Source organism: Hippocampus comes, unplaced genomic scaffold (assembly GCF_001891065.2).
Source record: "Hippocampus comes isolate QL1 unplaced genomic scaffold, H_comes_QL1_v1.1 scaffold116, whole genome shotgun sequence".
Classification (NCBI taxonomy): domain Eukaryota; kingdom Metazoa; phylum Chordata; class Actinopteri; order Syngnathiformes; family Syngnathidae; genus Hippocampus; species Hippocampus comes.
In genome coordinates this window covers 45,099-62,096 of record NW_017805120.1, presented here as the reverse complement: position 1 = coordinate 62,096, position 16,998 = coordinate 45,099, and the positions used below count along the sequence as shown (strand labels likewise).

General features: G+C 47.9%; 1 protein-coding gene across 8 annotated transcripts in view; it reads left to right on the top strand.

Annotated features, from left to right (window-relative positions):
• LOC109513358 (neurexin-1a) overlaps positions 1–16,998 on the top strand; it is a 64,306-nt gene that overhangs the window by 34,679 nt on the left and 12,629 nt on the right. For 6 of the 8 annotated variants that reach the window (XM_019865756.1, XM_019865759.1, XM_019865757.1 and 3 more), the window contains 16 exons: positions 256–327; positions 1,342–1,566; positions 1,674–1,821; positions 2,706–2,836; positions 2,964–3,216; positions 5,674–5,877; positions 7,103–7,129; positions 9,868–9,990; positions 10,255–10,636; positions 10,996–11,186; positions 11,394–11,567; positions 13,453–13,572; positions 13,668–13,849; positions 14,018–14,189; positions 15,648–15,737; positions 16,491–16,804. In XM_019865756.1, coding sequence (XP_019721315.1) covers positions 256–327; positions 1,342–1,566; positions 1,674–1,821; positions 2,706–2,836; positions 2,964–3,216; positions 5,674–5,877; positions 7,103–7,129; positions 9,868–9,990; positions 10,255–10,636; positions 10,996–11,186; positions 11,394–11,567; positions 13,453–13,572; positions 13,668–13,849; positions 14,018–14,189; positions 15,648–15,737; positions 16,491–16,804 — 2,808 coding nt within the window. Of the gene's footprint in view, positions 1–255; positions 328–1,341; positions 1,567–1,673; positions 1,822–2,705; positions 2,837–2,963; positions 3,217–5,673; positions 5,878–7,102; positions 7,130–9,867; positions 9,991–10,254; positions 10,637–10,995; positions 11,187–11,393; positions 11,568–13,452; positions 13,573–13,667; positions 13,850–14,017; positions 14,190–14,677; positions 15,212–15,647; positions 15,738–16,490; positions 16,805–16,998 lie in introns of those variants that run through there. The other 2 variants (XM_019865760.1, XM_019865762.1) reach the window with 2 other exon arrangements.

Below are 16,998 nucleotides of genomic sequence, written 5' to 3'. Positions count from 1 at the left end.
GGCATCCTGGGGTTCAAATCCACTTCCTTTGGGGCTCACAAAAGTCTTTTTTTTCGGTGGCTGGTTCTGACGCAGGGTGATAACCGGAGAGCACTCCCCGATGTCCAATTACGAGTGTTTGAAATGACTCCCAAGAGGTTTTTCAAAATAAAAGGTTCCATCTTTTGGGATTCAGAAGTGATTTCATGTTACATCCTTTCTCCTCATACCCCCTTAAGTCTCTCTCTTTGTCTCTTTTTTTTAAATCCCCCGAAGGTGGTGTACAAGAATAACGATGTGCGGCTGGAGCTGTCTAGACTCGCTAAACAGGGAGACCCAAAGATGAAGGTAGAGTCAGCCACATGGTCTTATCTTCTTATACAACTGCAGACTTTTCTTTATTGTCCCACGGCAGCTTTAAAGACGCTCTCCTCTGGCTAAATGGAATTATGTTGTTGAAATGTTGCCACGGGCACAACCTGCTGTCATTTCAATCTGAAAAGGAGACATTTTGCCACTAATAAGCCCATTTTAGAGTGCCGCCCCTTTGGGATGATTTTTTTTTTTTCTCTCTCTTTTTCAAAGTACATCTAGTTACTGACTGTCATGGCTTTGTATGCGGGAAAGGAGAGACAGTTTCTGATGCACTATTTAGCCATGGACTCTTAATTTTTTTTACCCCCTACAGCTGTCTATGTGTGAGAATAGTTTTTTTGTTTTTTTCAATATACATTAGTTAGTTTTTTTATTTATCGATTGAAAATTCTTTGGTAATGTGAACGCTTTCCTAATTAATTTTTTTGGTTTTAGAAATATTTGTTGAGTGCAACAAACAAAACAAAAAAAGGCCACTCAACATTGTCTTATAAAGTGAACTATAATTCCCAATCGCTTGATTGATTGTCTTTTTTTCTGTATGGCTGAACAGTAATACAGAATTAAATACAGACAAAAACATTTTTGCAATATTTATTGTTAGGTTTTTAAACGTAAAATGTAGTTGTCTTCTTTTTGTTTTATTTGCTGAGCAAAAATATTTTTTTCCATTTTTTACGTATTTTGTTTTCGTTAACTATAATAACCTTGCGCTATAGACGGTAATATACTGTGGAAAATAGCACGACGTTATTATATAGTCTTTCGATATCGCAAATTTTCACCTATCGCGTGTGTGTCTGGAAAGTATCCCCCGCGATAATCAGGGGCTTGATTCTACTCCATCTTTAAAGACTTTCTCCTCTCGCTTAATGGGATTATGTTGTTAAAATGTGGCCGCGAGCCGAACCTGGCGTCGTTTCAATCCCAAAAGGATTGCGTTTTGTTCGCGATAAGCTCGATGTGATTACTCCGATCCGCCCCCAGGTTAGCGGCGTGGTTTCCTTCAAGTGCGAGAGCGTGGCCACGCTGGATCCCGTCACCTTCGACACGCCCGAGTCCTTCGTGGCGCTCAGCAAGTGGACGGCCAAGAAGGCGGGCTCCATCTCCTTCGACTTCAGGACCACCGAGCCCAATGGCTTGATGCTCTTCAGCCATGGGAAGCCACGGCAGATGCAGCGCAAGGACCCTCGCACGCCGCCCACCGTTAAGGTAAACGCCAGGAAGATTATTAAATCAGAACAAGCAATGAGTGTTTTCTGTTTTGTTTTTTTTACATTTGACTCGGTTCTAATGCGCTGTCCCGCTGGCCGTTTCAGGTGGATTTCTTTGCCATCGAGATGCTGGACGGCCACTTGTACCTGTTGCTGGACATGGGCTCAGGAACCACCAAAACTAAAGCCATCGACAGGAAGGTCAACGACGGGGAATGGTACCACGTGGACTTTCAGAGGGATGGACGCTCAGGTACTTTCCCGTGTGTGTTATTTCGTTGAACTTGATATGCCGAATGTTATTTCGATTTGCCAAATTTGAAATGTTCTAATTTTTTTCCCCCAATGGTTACTTGCCAAATTTTATTTTAATTGAATTTGACTTTCGTTGCCTTTTTTGTTTTCCTTCATTGTATTTGTTGATGCATTCATTTGATTGATTTGATGACCCAAATGTATTTGACTTGTCCTTATTCTACTTTCCCTGCACTAATTCACTGTGCAAGCAAAACAACAAGACGTCCCCCGAGTATCCATAAAGTACTCTCATGCATATCATGTGATAAATGAGGCACGATGGCAGAATAGATTCGGGGATGGGGGAGGTTGCGGCGGCGCCCCGCCTCTCCCTCGCTCGTCTCTTCTAGCGCGTCACTTTTTGGACGGCGCTATTGGCACGACGGGGCCCGAGCTAAAATTTGTCCGCTTTGCCGCTCCCCTGTGGAAAAGGCAGTAATCCCGTTTGTCTGCCCGTTGTCTGTTGTCAGAAAACAAACGGCAGCTGATTGAATCCGACACTCCAAACAATCAATATGCACTCGCATTGTTTATGACTTTGTAATTGCAAACAGCACACTCGCTTTTCTCATTCCGCCCTCGTTACTTCTCAATTGTTAGCGGCGGCCGTGACTAACAATAAACCGGCCATGATTTATTGATGACAAAATGGTGGACGGTGCTCGCTCGCCGCCGGTGCTGATGATGACTCACAGATGAAGGGTGCGCATTTGTGTCACTTGTCGGACCGGAGGACTGCAAAGAGAGAGGCGAGATGATGATGACGACGACGATGATGATGATGATGATAGCGGTGATGGTGGCTGAAGGTCATTGCGGCGATGTGTGTGCTGCATTCAGGGACCATCTCGGTGAACAGTGTGAGAACGGCGTACACGGCGCCCGGTGACAACGAGATCCTGGACCTGGATGACACGCTTTACCTTGGGGGTCTTCCCGAGGACCGTGCCGGACTCATCTTCCCCACGGAGGTGTGTCCAGATAATTTGGGGAGGAAAAAAAACTACATACAGATCAAAAAGCCTCCACTCTACTCCAAATAAGTAGTGGATATCTTGATTTAACGTACGAGTGACACCCCCCCTTCGCCTGCCTCAGGTGTGGACGGCGCTGTTGAACTATGGCTATGTGGGCTGCATCCGCGACCTGTTCGTGGATGGCCAAAGCAAAGACATCCGGCGGCTGGCCGAGGCCCAGCGTGCGGTGGGCGTGAAGCCGTCGTGCTCCAGGGAGCCGCCCAAGCAGTGCCTGTCCAACCCCTGCCAGCACAACGGCGTCTGCCGCGAGGGATGGAACCGCTATGTCTGCGACTGCTCCGGCACCGGATACTTGGGACGCTCCTGTGAGAGAGGTGAGCCCAAAAACAAAACCCTGCAGCACTTACTAGCCAATCAGAAATGTTGTTGTTGGATAATTGGATTATGTACACATGTAATACAGAATGACAACATGGGTAAAACCCCAGTCCTCATTAAAAAAAAAAATCAGTCTTGTCAACATTGATGAGAAAATGGCGACCCATCTGCAGCAGCCCTTGGTAAGAATAGCTCAGCGCCTTATTTTTATTCGGGGGCATAAAAAGAGCGGCGAGATCGGAGCGAGGGGCCACAGTAGGTAGGAGCAGCGCAATCGATGCGGCGGCGACCGAGGCGCTGGCTCGGAACCATCTCGACGTGACAGCAGGTGAGGGGACCACGGGAGGGAATCTCGGCAGCGAGATACGAGGGAGCAAAAAAAAAAAAAAAAGAGCGATGAATTGAAAGAGGGAACAGCGCCGGTGGGACTGATACAGCCGGAGAGATGGAGTCAGACAAGAAGAAGCGGCGGCGATTGTCGCTGGACTCGAGAGTGTTTCTCATCCCGTGTGTGTGTGTGAGAGAGCGCGCGCATTGAGGGGTCACTAACTGCTGCGTCGCTGGATTAAAGGAAGCACAGATGGTGAAGCAGATGGAGAGCGTGATTGGCCGTGTTTACGCCTTCTACCTGTGGTTTCTTCCTCCCTTTTTTCTTTCTTTTTTTTTTTTTTTTTTTTTACATCCTCCATCGCTCCCTCCCTCGTCGTCCTCTGCTGCTCTTTGTTCCACCCCCTCTCTTCTAAAACGAAACACCGCTGCCGCCACCGATGTTTACTCTCCAAAGAGCGGACATGTTTCCCATCACTGCTTCTTCTTTGAAAGATTATTGGACGCCGTGATCCGGCACCGGCGTTTCCAGGCAGTGCGAAAGGGGTGCAAAATTGCACAGTTGACTTGCTCAACGGATTCGATGTTTGCGTGCCGTCCCTACGGAGCAATGCATCGAAAACGCTGGCGTGTATCGGCGGTTCTCATCCTGCAGTGGTGCCTTGAAAAAAAAAAGCATATCGGAATCACATAATCAAATTGAATAATCAAGAATTGAACACTGGGTGCGCCACGATAAATTAATTGCAGCTCCTCTTGGTGTGTGCCACTTGGCCACCGAGGGGCAGTATAATAAAATCACGCAAACACAAATGAACCAATAGGGAGTGATGATTTGAAATACTTTGAGCCAAAGTGTCGAGTCAGGACACAGACGTGCGTGGCTCTTCGTCCTCGTCCGATGTTCTCTGTGGTAACAAAAGCGAAGCAACCGTAATCAAAGTGGATATTACATTGCCAGTCAAAGCCAATAGTGGTGAACAACAGGATGTGCTGCTCTTCCTTTCTCCACCTCTTTTCACGCGATGCCACCATCTTCATCTTCTTCTTGGTCCTCGTCTTCTTCTTGCCTCAACGTTAATGAGGCTTCATTTGCATTTTAACCAACAGCTTCCGCCTCCCTCACTTAACTAAACCCTCCTCTGTTCACACATAAATTCGCTCACATCTTCTTACACACACACACACACACACACACACACACACACACACACACACACACACACACACGCACACTTTCTCCCTCCCTCTTCTCATCAGTATGCATGAGCCTCCCTCTCTTCCTGTTCTGTTGTTTTTGCCTTGGCTCCCGCCGTCTCCCGCGGAAACAGGAAGAGCGAAGGGGGTAGAAAGCAAAGTAGGAACGGAGAGAGAGAGAGCGAGCGAGCGAAAGAGCCATCGCAGAGGGAAAGAAAGAAATACAGAGAGCGTGTTTAGCCTCGTATGTAATTGTCCAATAAAGAACGTTGCCTCCGAGGTAAACAGTTTAGAAGCTGAGGATTGGCCCCAGCAGGTAGCGCGGGTGAGAACATGATGGATATGCAAATGAGTATGCAAACGAATGCGCAGATGGGATCACCTGAGCTTGTTGCATGGTGGCTGCGGGCTTCGGGCTGCCAGCGTTTCTCCGCCACCGCCGCATATTCTGATGCAACCTGATCACTGAAAGCCGGCAGCTAGCCGATGCTATTTTTAGCGGGGTGGGGTGTCGATTCAGGCATGCTATCTGTTGTGGCAGCGTTTTCTATATTATTGAGAGTAGTTTCTCGAGGAGAAACTGCACGCCCCCTTTTTTTTTTTTTTTTTTTTTTTTTTCGAATGTTCATGCGTTTGTAAGAAAACAAAAATCACGATTTGATTTTGATAGATTGCCCAGCCTGGGCAGCGAGCCGCATCCGTGTCCTCACATGCAGCAGGCTGTTTATAAAGCCTAAACATTTCAAATGTGCGCAAATACTTTAAAGAGAGCGTTTGAAAATAACCTCGCACAATGAGCCTCGTGACATTATCTGATCGCGCCATCTCCAAGACACTTTACGCAAATGTAAATATGTCCTCCCTGTCCATCGGTGTCCTCCACGGCTGACTCTCACACTCTGCCTCCTCCTCTCCTCCGTCTCCCGCAGACGCGACCATCCTGTCGTACGACGGCAGCAAGTTTATGAAGGTGCAGCTGCCCATGGCCATGCATACGGAGGCGGAGGACGTGTCGCTGCGCTTCCGCTCCCAGCGGGCCTACGGCGTTCTCATGGCAACCACGTCCCGCAACTCGGCCGACACCCTGCGCCTGGAGCTGGACGGCGGCCGCGTGCGCCTCACCGTCAACCTAGGTACTCGCACGCACGCCTCCTCCTCGCAATTACCATCCAGGGGAATCCGTCTCCGACTGGAATGTCGTTACATGTTCAGTAATCAGACGCTGTTCAATATGAATGCTGCAAATGACAATGAGGCTTAGAATTCATTTGCATCAGTCATGGGTCTGATGTCACAGTGGAACCACCTCATTTTCCTTGGAATTTTCGGTCAGATTTTCACTATGGCAAACATGCAATTCATGTCATGAGCCACATGCTGCTTCAGCAAGGCCAAAGACATGATCTGTTTTGTTTTTGTTCTGTTTTTTTGTAATGAGCTGTTCTGGTAACTTTTAATGGTCCCACTGTATGTTTGAAATTCCACTAAGGCCAACAAAGGTTAGTTGTGGTGTTTTGTTTGTTCGTTTTTTTTGTTTTTGTTTTGTAATAATGTTGAACAGAGGGTCCGAGCTTCAAGCTGCACTCTCTGCTTACTGCCAGTGGACCTGTGCATCCCCCAGCAACGCAAACACAACTATATGACCACATCACAATTCAGAAAACGTAGCGGGGTGCACACATAGCGACATTGCACACAAGACCAGGAAATAAAAAAGGTCTTCCAAATGTGGCGTACTGGAGATAACCCCCACAGCATACCACACACGATCATGTCAGCTGTTGTTCCGAGACTCACCGGTGAGACGCAGCGTGACGCCACTGGGCAACTATCAGGAGTAAAAGAAGAAATGGAAGAAGCTAGACTAACATTGCCGATCTCTGCTTGTCATTTTTTATTGTGGCGAGTGACTTGAGTCAAGATACTCAAACGCACGACATAACTAGTGGCGAACTTCCTGATTGGAAAATGCTCCAGTTATCCCGATAGTCGGTCTGTGTGTACCCCTCTTAGCAAAACACGTCTCATAGTGGGGCACATGTGTGGGTCTCTGGTTGTCTGCAGCCATGTCTTCTCTGTGGTTGACGCCACGTGACACACCGAGTAACAAAAAGGGAGGGGAAAAAAAAAATCCCAAACAAACGAATCAATCCAACGAATGAGTCGATTTGTTGTCCGACTCCGGCCCGGGCGGCGACGACACGGGCGCGAGACCTTCTGTGTGGCCGTCCGGTCGGGTCGTCGCCCGAGCCCGAGATTTGCAAGGCGCTGGCGGTGTGTCGACGTGTGCGTCCCCAGGGCGTGGAGGCCGCGTGCGCGTGTGTGCGGCATTAACCCTCTGCTCTGCTCTCCCTCCAGACTGTATCAGGATAAACTGTACTGCCAGTAAGTCAGCCTCCATCTCACATAACCACCTTCTCATCCTCTTTTTCTTCCTCTTCCCAATGTGTGCGTTCACTCATCTGAAAGCAATCTGTCATTCAAAGAGTGTGTGTATGTGTGTGTGTGTGTGTGTGTGTGTGTGCCTGGCCTGCATTGGTCAACTGGATATTCCGGCAATTTCCCGGTGGGGCCCCGTCTTCTAAATGCGTTTTAAAATCAGGAAATAAAACCCATTTGCGACATTTATATTTATGAATGCTTTGTGAATGCTTTGTCACTAAGTCACACGTGCGTGTGTTTTGAGTGTTTGTGCTGGTCGGCCATTTTAGTGCAGATAGGGACGGTTGGAATGAAAGCTTGAGTTAACGAGCTAACGTGCCAGTACAGCAGGAGAGTTAATTAAAAATATCTGCCTGCACCTCCACGGTGGGGGGGGGGGGGCTTTTATTTGTTTGCAGCCACATGAGGGATGTTAGGATGCGTGCTTGCGTGCGTGCGTGTTTTTGGCGCTTGCGACTTTCCCGTCATGCTGCTGCAAGTGCAGTCGAATCCCAGATGAAATTGAATTCCCTGGTGTGGCGTTTGTGTCTGTCACGACCACAGAGTGTGGAAGACAGGGAGCGGGGGGCAGGGGGTGGAAGCGGGAGACGAATGCTCCATGACGGCAACGAGGCGGTGAAATGGACGACCGCAGTTGCCATAGAAACGGCGCTAGCTAGCCACACTGCCCTGCATCCAATCTCTGACGGACAAATTTTAGACACGCTACTCTTCAGTCAGCACCTGTGACACACTTTTTTTGTGACGTATTTAGGAAAGAGTTTTTTTTTTTTCTGAGACTAAAGTCCAAATTTTATGAAAATTATTTGGTATTATCAGGAGAAAAAAATCAGAATCAAGGCAAAATTTTACACAAATACATGTTCAATTTTCTGAAGATTAAGTTGTACTATGAGTGGGGAAACGCTCTTTTTATGAAAAGTATGATGTCATTTCACAAGACCGGCCATGCTGGCACAACGCACCAAACCCCCAAAAATGTGTGCGAGCGCGCCTGTGCCTGTGTGCATGTGTTTGTGTATTTGTGGGTGTGCTCTCCCCAGGTTGACACAGATCACTGCATCTCCCTCACAGCAGTCTCCCTCAATCATTTTTTTCATAATGCATTGCAAGAACAAAAAAAAAAGCACCCACGTTGGCGCATGTGTGCGCGCAGGCACACACACACACACACACACACACACACACACACACACACACATCCACGATCATATTGACTGTCTCTCAATCTCGCACGGTGTAGCGCAGTGATCCATGCTAACAGGATGAGATGCTCATGCCTGGAGCACAGCTGAGTCTCCTCCGGTGAACGAGCTGCACAGCACTACACAACGCCGCGCAGCGCGAAAACAACACGACACATTCGTTTTGCAGCGGGCGGAAATGGGCAACACAATCTCGTTAATTGCGTTTCTGTGTTTTGCACTTTCACTCGCCACCTGTGTTCCGTACGTGGGATTGACTGTGTGTGTGCTCGTGTGTCTGTTTGTGTTTGCGATGCTTGACATTTCTAGCAGCCGATTGGGTTGTGGTCCCCCGGCCCTCCTCGCCTATTGAAATCAGAAGTTGTTTCATAAAATTCATAGCATATTGGCACCTGTGGCGAAAAACTACGTTGTCCACAATTTTTACTTCAATTATTAAAAGTGCTCTTTCATGAGTGTAAAGTTATAATATTGCAAGGTTTTTACTTGTATTGTAATTCCACGTTTGTGTTTTTGAACACATTTTTATGGAAAATTGCAAGACGTGCCATGTTTTGTGCCCGGTATGGCGTACTCGGCCTTTGCAAGTGGTACATGTGTATGCATGAAAGATTGTCAACGTTTTCCGCAGCAGGATGGGTTGAGTGAGGTCAGTTTACTTCTCGCCCGCCTCCCCTGTCATTACCGCCCATAGGTCAGCATCGGCAGACTCACTCCAACCATCGAGGCTTGCAGGGGAGGGTGAGGGTAGAAGCGCATGGCGGCGGGGGCTCGGGGGTGGCTTGTGGTGGGCGCGCTCCGCTGTCGAGCTTTGGCGGGTGGGGATGGCACGACTTGAGGCTGTCAACTGCGCAGCGGACGAAGGCAGATTGGGAGCTGGCGTGGGCGCCTCAGCACCAAGGACAGATCCTCGGTCGATGCGCTGTATGTGTGCGTGTGTGTCTAGTGCCACCACGAGCTTGGTTAGAGTACGACACTAAAAAAGGCATGGCGGGGGTGCGCTGAGGGGGTCTAAATATACATATATTTTTAAAGCAGTGTTTTTTTTTTTTTGAAGGAAATGAGAAAAGAATGTATCATATGGCAAGAATATTGTGATGGTACAAGAAAAAAAAATCATGGGCTTAATTTAACAAGAATGGGGTGGTAATATGAGAAAATACAATGGCTATGATTTTATGAGCATAACCAAGACATTTTGGCACAGTTGCTTCACCATGTGGTTTGTTGACATACTGCATTGGAAATGAAATTGAAGAGAGAAGGAAGCTTAGTTGATGTACATGTCTGTGGGTGTGAGATTGCATCTTCATTTTTCTTTCCTCACCTTCACCAATCCAGCCTGCACGGTCTTCTTCTTCTTCTTCTTCTTCTTCTTCTGTCTCCGTCCGTTTCTCCCTGTCTCGCATCTCTTGTCTTGTCTCTGCGGCGCCTCCCTGTGTGCATATGTGTAACGGTGCTCTGGGCTATGTGTAGGTAAAGGCCCAGAGACCATCTTTGCGGGCTCGGGTCTCAATGATAATGAGTGGCACACGGTGCGGGTGGTCCGGCGCGGCAAGGGCCTCAAGCTCACCGTGGACGACCTGCAGCCCGTCGAAGGTAACCCGCCAATCAAGTGACTTCATTTGCACTACTTAAGATACTGTGAACCTCCACTATAGAGAGATATCGATACATAGCTAAAGATACACAAAGGTGTGTTTTGCTGTGCACACATGATTATATGCCCATGCAAAATGGTTTGTAATTGCCAAAGCTTTCCACAAGATGGCAGCAAAGCACTTTTCAGTGAGACAAAAAAAATGTCCTGCATAAGTGATCGATGTGGAACAGATCTCAGGCGTGACTCTGGCCACCCCCCAGGTCAAATGGCGGGCGACCACACGCAACTGGAGTTCCACAACGTGGAGACGGGCATCGTGACGGAGAAGCGCTTCATGCCGGCCGTGCCGTCCAACTTCATCGGGCACCTGCAGGGCCTGGCGCTCAACGGCATGCCCTACATCGACCTGTGCAAGAACGGCGACATTGACTACTGCGAGCTCAACGCCGTCATCGGCTACAAGAGCATCGTCGCCGACCCGGTCACTTTCCGATCGCGCTCCAGCTTCGTCACGCTGCCCACGCTGCAGGCCTACTACTCCATGCACCTCTTCATGCAGTTCAAGACCACCTCGCCCGACGGCCTCGTCCTCTTCAACCGTGGCAACGGCAACGACTTCATCGTGGTGGAACTGGTCAAAGGGTGAGCATTCGCCGCTGGGATACAATGATCAATCGAGAGAGTAACTGATTCTCCAAATGTATGTTCTTGTGTTTTGCTCTTGTAGCCTGCTAGTTTGTATCATAATTTTGTATGTGATGCCAGTTTCTGCGAGTGATCAACTCCCATCCTATTTCAATGTTGATTTTGAGTGACACGTCACACATTCATACTCGGGTGGTTGAGAAGAAAGCTAAAATAATCATTCAAGTCACTGTTTGGCACGCTCAAATTTGTCAGTGTTGTGTTTTTACGAATGATGACATCAGAACCTTTGCCACCTTCAAAGTACATCATGGTGAACGTTCTCAAATCAATTTTTTTTTTTTTAAATACTTTAGATACCTTCACTATATCTCGGACCTGGGCAACGGGGCCCACCTGATCAAGGGCAACTCCAACAGCCCCCTGAATGACAACCACTGGCACAATGTGCACATCTCCCGGGATACCAACAACCTCCACACCGTCAAGATCGACACCAAAGTCACCACTCAGACCACCATGGGCGCCAAGAACCTCGACTTGAAGGGTACGACACCTTCAAGCAGCTCAACAAACCTGACTCGTTAGCACCCTTGGAAAGTTCAAAAAATAAGACTGTGGGGAACTCCGCTTTGAAGATGCCCAAAGTCTTTAATCGGATGTTCATTGAAAAGCTTCTGCATCAAAACTTCCTTGACAGTGACGAGTCCAGAAAGTCGTCACTCATTGACTATCCTTGTGTCTCCCGCCACAGGTGACTTATACATCGGGGGCGTGTCCAAAGAGATGTACCGCGACCTCCCCAAGCTGGTACACTCCCGTGAGGGCTTCCAGGGCTGCCTGGCCACCGTCGACCTAAACGGCCGGTTGCCCGACCTCCTGGCTGACGCGCTGGCCACCGTGGGGCAGGTGGAGCGGGGCTGCGAAGGTGAGCGGGCCGCCGCTAAGCGTTACACGGCGGGTGGGCTTCCATCCTTTTTTTTTCTCTCTTTCCGTTGTCCATTCAAGTCATCCTCTGTTTGGGGGGGGGGCACCGAATTTAACCCACTAACCCAGGGGGAAGGTTGTGTCATCTTTCTGCACTTGACAAGCATCTGTGTTCATCGACTAACCATCTAACTTGGTTTGCTTTTTGTTTTGTTTTTGTTTGGCCCACAAAAGTTACATTGATGAAAGCTGACTTGCAAGGTATCTCGCTTTTTGTGTGCGCTGCACATACCAGGGGAGGGCAAAGGATGGCCCGCGGGACACATACGGACCGCTTTGTCCTTTAATAACAACAACACGCCTACTTGTAACTTTAAAAAAAAATCATTTGACATACACAGCGTGGGCCAAAAGTAGCAATACACGTTTTACAGTTTTTCCATTTTATTTTCCTTTTCATTTGTTTTCCTCCCTACGATCTTCCTTCCTTTTCCTCACTTGCTTTCTATTCTTCCTACTTTGAAACCTACCCTTTTTCCTTCCTTCCTTCTCCCAAAATACATCTCTCCGACCTTTTTGCATTCTTTCCTTTTTCTTTCCTTTTTCTTTCTCCTCTCATTCGTGCTTTTGATTCCTTCCTTCCTTCCTTCCTTCCTTGCTTCCTTACATTCTTCCTTCCTTCTGTCCTTCATTCCATCACATTTCCTGTTTTTCATTCATGTATCTTTTCAGCCTTCCTTCATTCTCTAAAACCTGCTTCGCTGCTGTTTACAAACTGAAGTATGAAAAAAATAATGATAATAATTAAGTGGAATCAAAAACTACTTTTGGCCCACCCTGTAAATGTTGCATTGCTCCATATTTTCTAAATATCTACATTTCAATTCTTGTTAGGTTTTTTTTTTTTTTTTGGAATGAAATATTCAGGAATAAAATGAAGAATGATCATTTATTAGAATACACTCCTTGTGTTTAAATCTACAAATGCCATTGGCCCATCCGTCGATTTATTATTTTTTTTCCAACTCAAATGTGGCCCTTGAGCTGAAAGGTTTGCCCGCCCCGGCATGTACGTTCGCTTGCGTCTGAACTCCCCAGTGCTGTGCAGTCTTGTGTGGATCCCGGTGATCCCGAGTCGAAAAAGGTCCCAGGTGACCCGTCCTCTCTTGAGTCGTGACATCCGCACCACCGCCACAGTCAGTCAGTCACAGCTTGTCCCGGGATGACCACAGCTCCACCGCAAACAGCAGCATGCCATCTTCTTCCGAATCCCGTCCCGTCCTGATCATTCCACACGAGCTGTGGCTAGCATGAGGCAGGAAGAGAACGGCGAGACAGGAGACCACCGGGGCCTTTAAACATAACTGTTATGTTTAACTCCTCCTGCTGTCCTCATCCGGACTCACCACCCGCATGCTCTCCATTTTGGACTCTTTGGGTCTGCCGCTAGGCCATCTGTGCCCGCTTGACACCGCGAGCCCCATACATTTGCCTAAGCATACCCAAGACTGACTATAGAAATAATCCACAGAGTCAAAAGTAGTACGGTGAAAGTCCCTGTAACTTGCCATCTTGCCCGAAAGATAATAGACCAGAACGACTAGAAATAGTCCATCATTATTTATTCACCAAAGCTACGCAATAGGAATCAACACAAACAAGGAGAAATGGCGTTGAAATGGCCTAGTGTGAGTACACGTCCTGTTTGGTTCACTTTGTTTTGATGCTGGTCCACACCCTCATTTATGACTACGACAACAGTCGCAGACCTGAACAATACCTGACTGTATGAATGAACTGTGCTGAATGTACTTACGGGTGTCATGAAAGTACTTATCCTCGAGATGAAATGACCTGTGCGTCCCCAAAACGCGTGTTCACTGCAGGTCCCAGCACGACATGCCAAGAGGACTCGTGCTCCAATCAGGGCGTTTGCCTGCAGCAGTGGGAGGGATTCACTTGCGACTGCAGCATGACGTCGTATGCCGGACCGCTCTGCAACGATGGTGAGCCCGCCCGCGACACTTGGTAATCCGCCCCATGTTTGTTTGCTCAACCCTGACAATTTTCTTTTTTTTTTTTTGCTTTTCCTTCACGGCAGCCGGCACCACATACATTTTCGGCCGCGACGGCGGCGTGGTGGTCTACACGTGGCCCCCCAACGAGCGCCCCAGCACACGGGCCGACCGGCTGGCCCTGGGCTTCAGCACGCAGCAGAAACACGCCATCCTACTACGTGTGGATAGCGCGTCCGGCCTGGGAGACTACCTCCAGCTGCAGATAGTACGTCCCGTAACGCGAGCGTTTCGCCCATATGTGGAATTGAGTGGTAGAAAATATTTGCGTCCGATTAGCACGCTGAAATTTAGTCTCGCGCCATCAAGTGAGAAATTGGCCAAGCGACAGCCGGTACGTGCAAAAACCGGTATGTGACTCGTGTGTTTTGTGCAGGACAAGGGCAACATCCGTGTGGTGTTCAACGTGGGCACGGATGACATCAACATCGAGGAGAGCTCCAAGTTCGTCAACGACGGGAAGTACCACATAGTGCGCTTCACCCGCAGCGGCGGCAACGCCACGCTGCAGCTGGACGACCTGCCCGTCATCGAGCGCTACCCCTCAGGTAAGCATCGGGCGGGCGAGCCAATTCTGACCGCATATTTGCCTTTTTTTGCTTGATTTGAAACTTTTTAAACCATAAAAGTGGTATTGTTTATGCTTGATCCAGAGCTAGGCCTGTTAAATAGTGTTAAAAGGTAATATTTAATTCAGTGTTTTTTCTCACCATTAAAAGAGAATAATAACAGTTGGTGCATTTTTGGGAGACAGTAAAAAAAAAAAAAAGACGTTTAAAAATCTTGTCCTATGTTTAACTAGTGAGAAAAAATAAGGAACAAATGTTGTTTGTTTTCTTCTTCCCTTTGTCCTGTTCTATTCTATTTAAAGTGCTAAATCTTTAGGTAGTCGTCTAAAACCAATGCTTAATGCTAGTTGTTGTGAGGTGTGTGTCCTGTACATGTAACTCTGTAAGAACCAAAGCCAGTGATGTGGCAGCTGTAACGTTATTTCCCTGTGCTCTTGCAGATGTTAACCCCTGAAATGTCTCTTTAGATTAAAGCCAATGAACAGAGAGTAAGAGTCCGCTCAGTGGAAACGTCTCCGCCTGTCAATTGGGCACCAACGCAGCCGCCACCGCTGCGACACACTCCATACCATAGACATCAAATGCACAACACTCAGCCCTGCGTCAGTGTCGCCGCCGTATTGGCTGTGGAAATGTGGAGGAGTGAAGCTGTTGTACTCTCAAGCCCAGATCTCATTGGCTTTTTTTTTTATTTTTTATTTTTTTTTAAATTTTGACTCAAGGACAAGATAAAAAAAAAAAAACAACAACAACATAGGACAAAATGTAACTCAGCCATCCACATACCGCCCACATCAAAACATCCACAAATCCAAACAGGATTCTGCACAGTTATGGTATGCTGGCTCCCTCTAGTGGTGTACAAAAGTAACGCAGAATAACTGTTCAAACTGTGCATAATGTCACATTGGTTTAAACTTTCGGGGAATCCAGTCGAGTGCATTTTTTTCAGTTCGGTTGTATTTAAATTTTAGGTGGAATAAATTTGCAGTTAATCTTAATTTTTTGCTCGTAAAATTTGTCTTTTTTATTGATTTTTTTTTTTATTTTTTATGGGTAATACATTTTAAATTAGTCTTTTTTTTCCATTTTAGATATCCAGATATCTCTATATATCCTCGGGTGTGAGAATTGGTGAATGAGAAGCGTGATCTTGGTGTACTCAATCGTCACTTTCTGAAATTTTAGTCCGTAGCTCACGGGGAGATCTGACACATCCAATATGGCGGCCGCAGTAACGCAGACGCGGTGGGGCTCCGGCGTATTTGATGTCTGTGCTCCCGTCCCGCTGCCAGCACGCCGAAGTCCATTTCCCCCCACACTAAGCATGAGCGGACCGTTACTTTCTTTTCATTGCTCTTCTTTGTGTATCCAGCTCCTGTGCCACGATTTTGGGATCTGCGTAATTACTACTGTGTTCTCATCTCTAAATTAAAGGCAACATTGATAACGAGCGCCTGGCCATCGCCAGACAGCGAATCCCCTATCGGCTCGGTCGAGTAGTTGACGATTGGCTACTCGACAAAGGTAAAAACCCTGATTAAAATTCCTTAAAAGCTTTAAAACAGTTCAATATGATTATTCATACATCTCTCTCTCTTTATATATATACACATATATATACATCTATTATCTTGTGCACCATCGACTAACATTCTAAAACTCTTAATCCATAATTAAGTCTTTAAAAGCTGTCGTGTGTAATAACTGTAGTGCCTGTTGTTAGTCTGTACCTGAATAATATCAGGTTAAAGGGACGATGGAGAGATTTAAATGCTGATAAAACTGATAAAAGGTGCAAGGTAAATAATGTGTTTTTAGCTTGCTTCTTCCCATGTGACAATTGTGTAATCCAATTAAATGTCCAGACTTGACGTCTAGCAGCTGCAGTTTTATTCGTCCTAAACGCAAGCAGTGCAAGTAGCCTCTAGTCCCTTTAACAGCACTTGACAATATTGTGCATGCTTTCTCAGCGCTGTCCACCACATCTCCCCATCTGTCTTGTCTGTCGGCCCATCACCATGGCAACCATCTGTGTCCTTCGGCGGCCCCTTCCCGTTCTCCTCTTCCTCTTGGCTCTTGGCTCTCGTCTCTCTCGTCCATGGCTTCTCTGCACATCGCCTCATCTCCGCCATCCTCTCACCTTGTCTCGGGGGCGTGCGGGATTGTGTAACACTCAAACCTTGCTTTTGTGTGTGACTGTGTGTTTGCGTGCGTGTCCGCTTTCTTCCCCGGTGCGCCTGCGCATGTGTGCGCGTGCGTGCGTGTGCGAATGGACAGGTCGGCAGCTGACCATCTTCAACAGCCAGACGACGGTGCGCGTGGGCGGCGGCGGCGAGCGGCGCGCCGGCATGTTCCAGGGCCAGCTGTCGGGCCTGTACTACAACGGCCTGCGCATTCTCAACATGGCGGCCGAGGGCCACCCGCACATCCGCGTGGAGGGCAGCGCCCGGCTGGTGGGCGACATGCCTTCCTCCTCCATCACGCCGCAGTCCAGCGCCGCCGCCGGGAGCAACCGCTCCGACTCGGCGCCTGCCAGCGGGGACGTCAGCACCACCACCGCCAGCAACAGAAAGCAGGGCGCTACACAACAGGTCAGATTTGTGAAGCTATTGTTCCAGGTCAAATTTGGCCCATGTTTAGCAAAACGGACTCAAGATTCACCAATGCGTACTCAGTCACTGAAAATGGTGGTCATAGTAGTGATGGCAAAACTGTGGAAGGAGAGCTCTCTGTGTTCCCACCACATTTCCGCAGAACCATGCACCACATCAGAGTGATGGGGGGG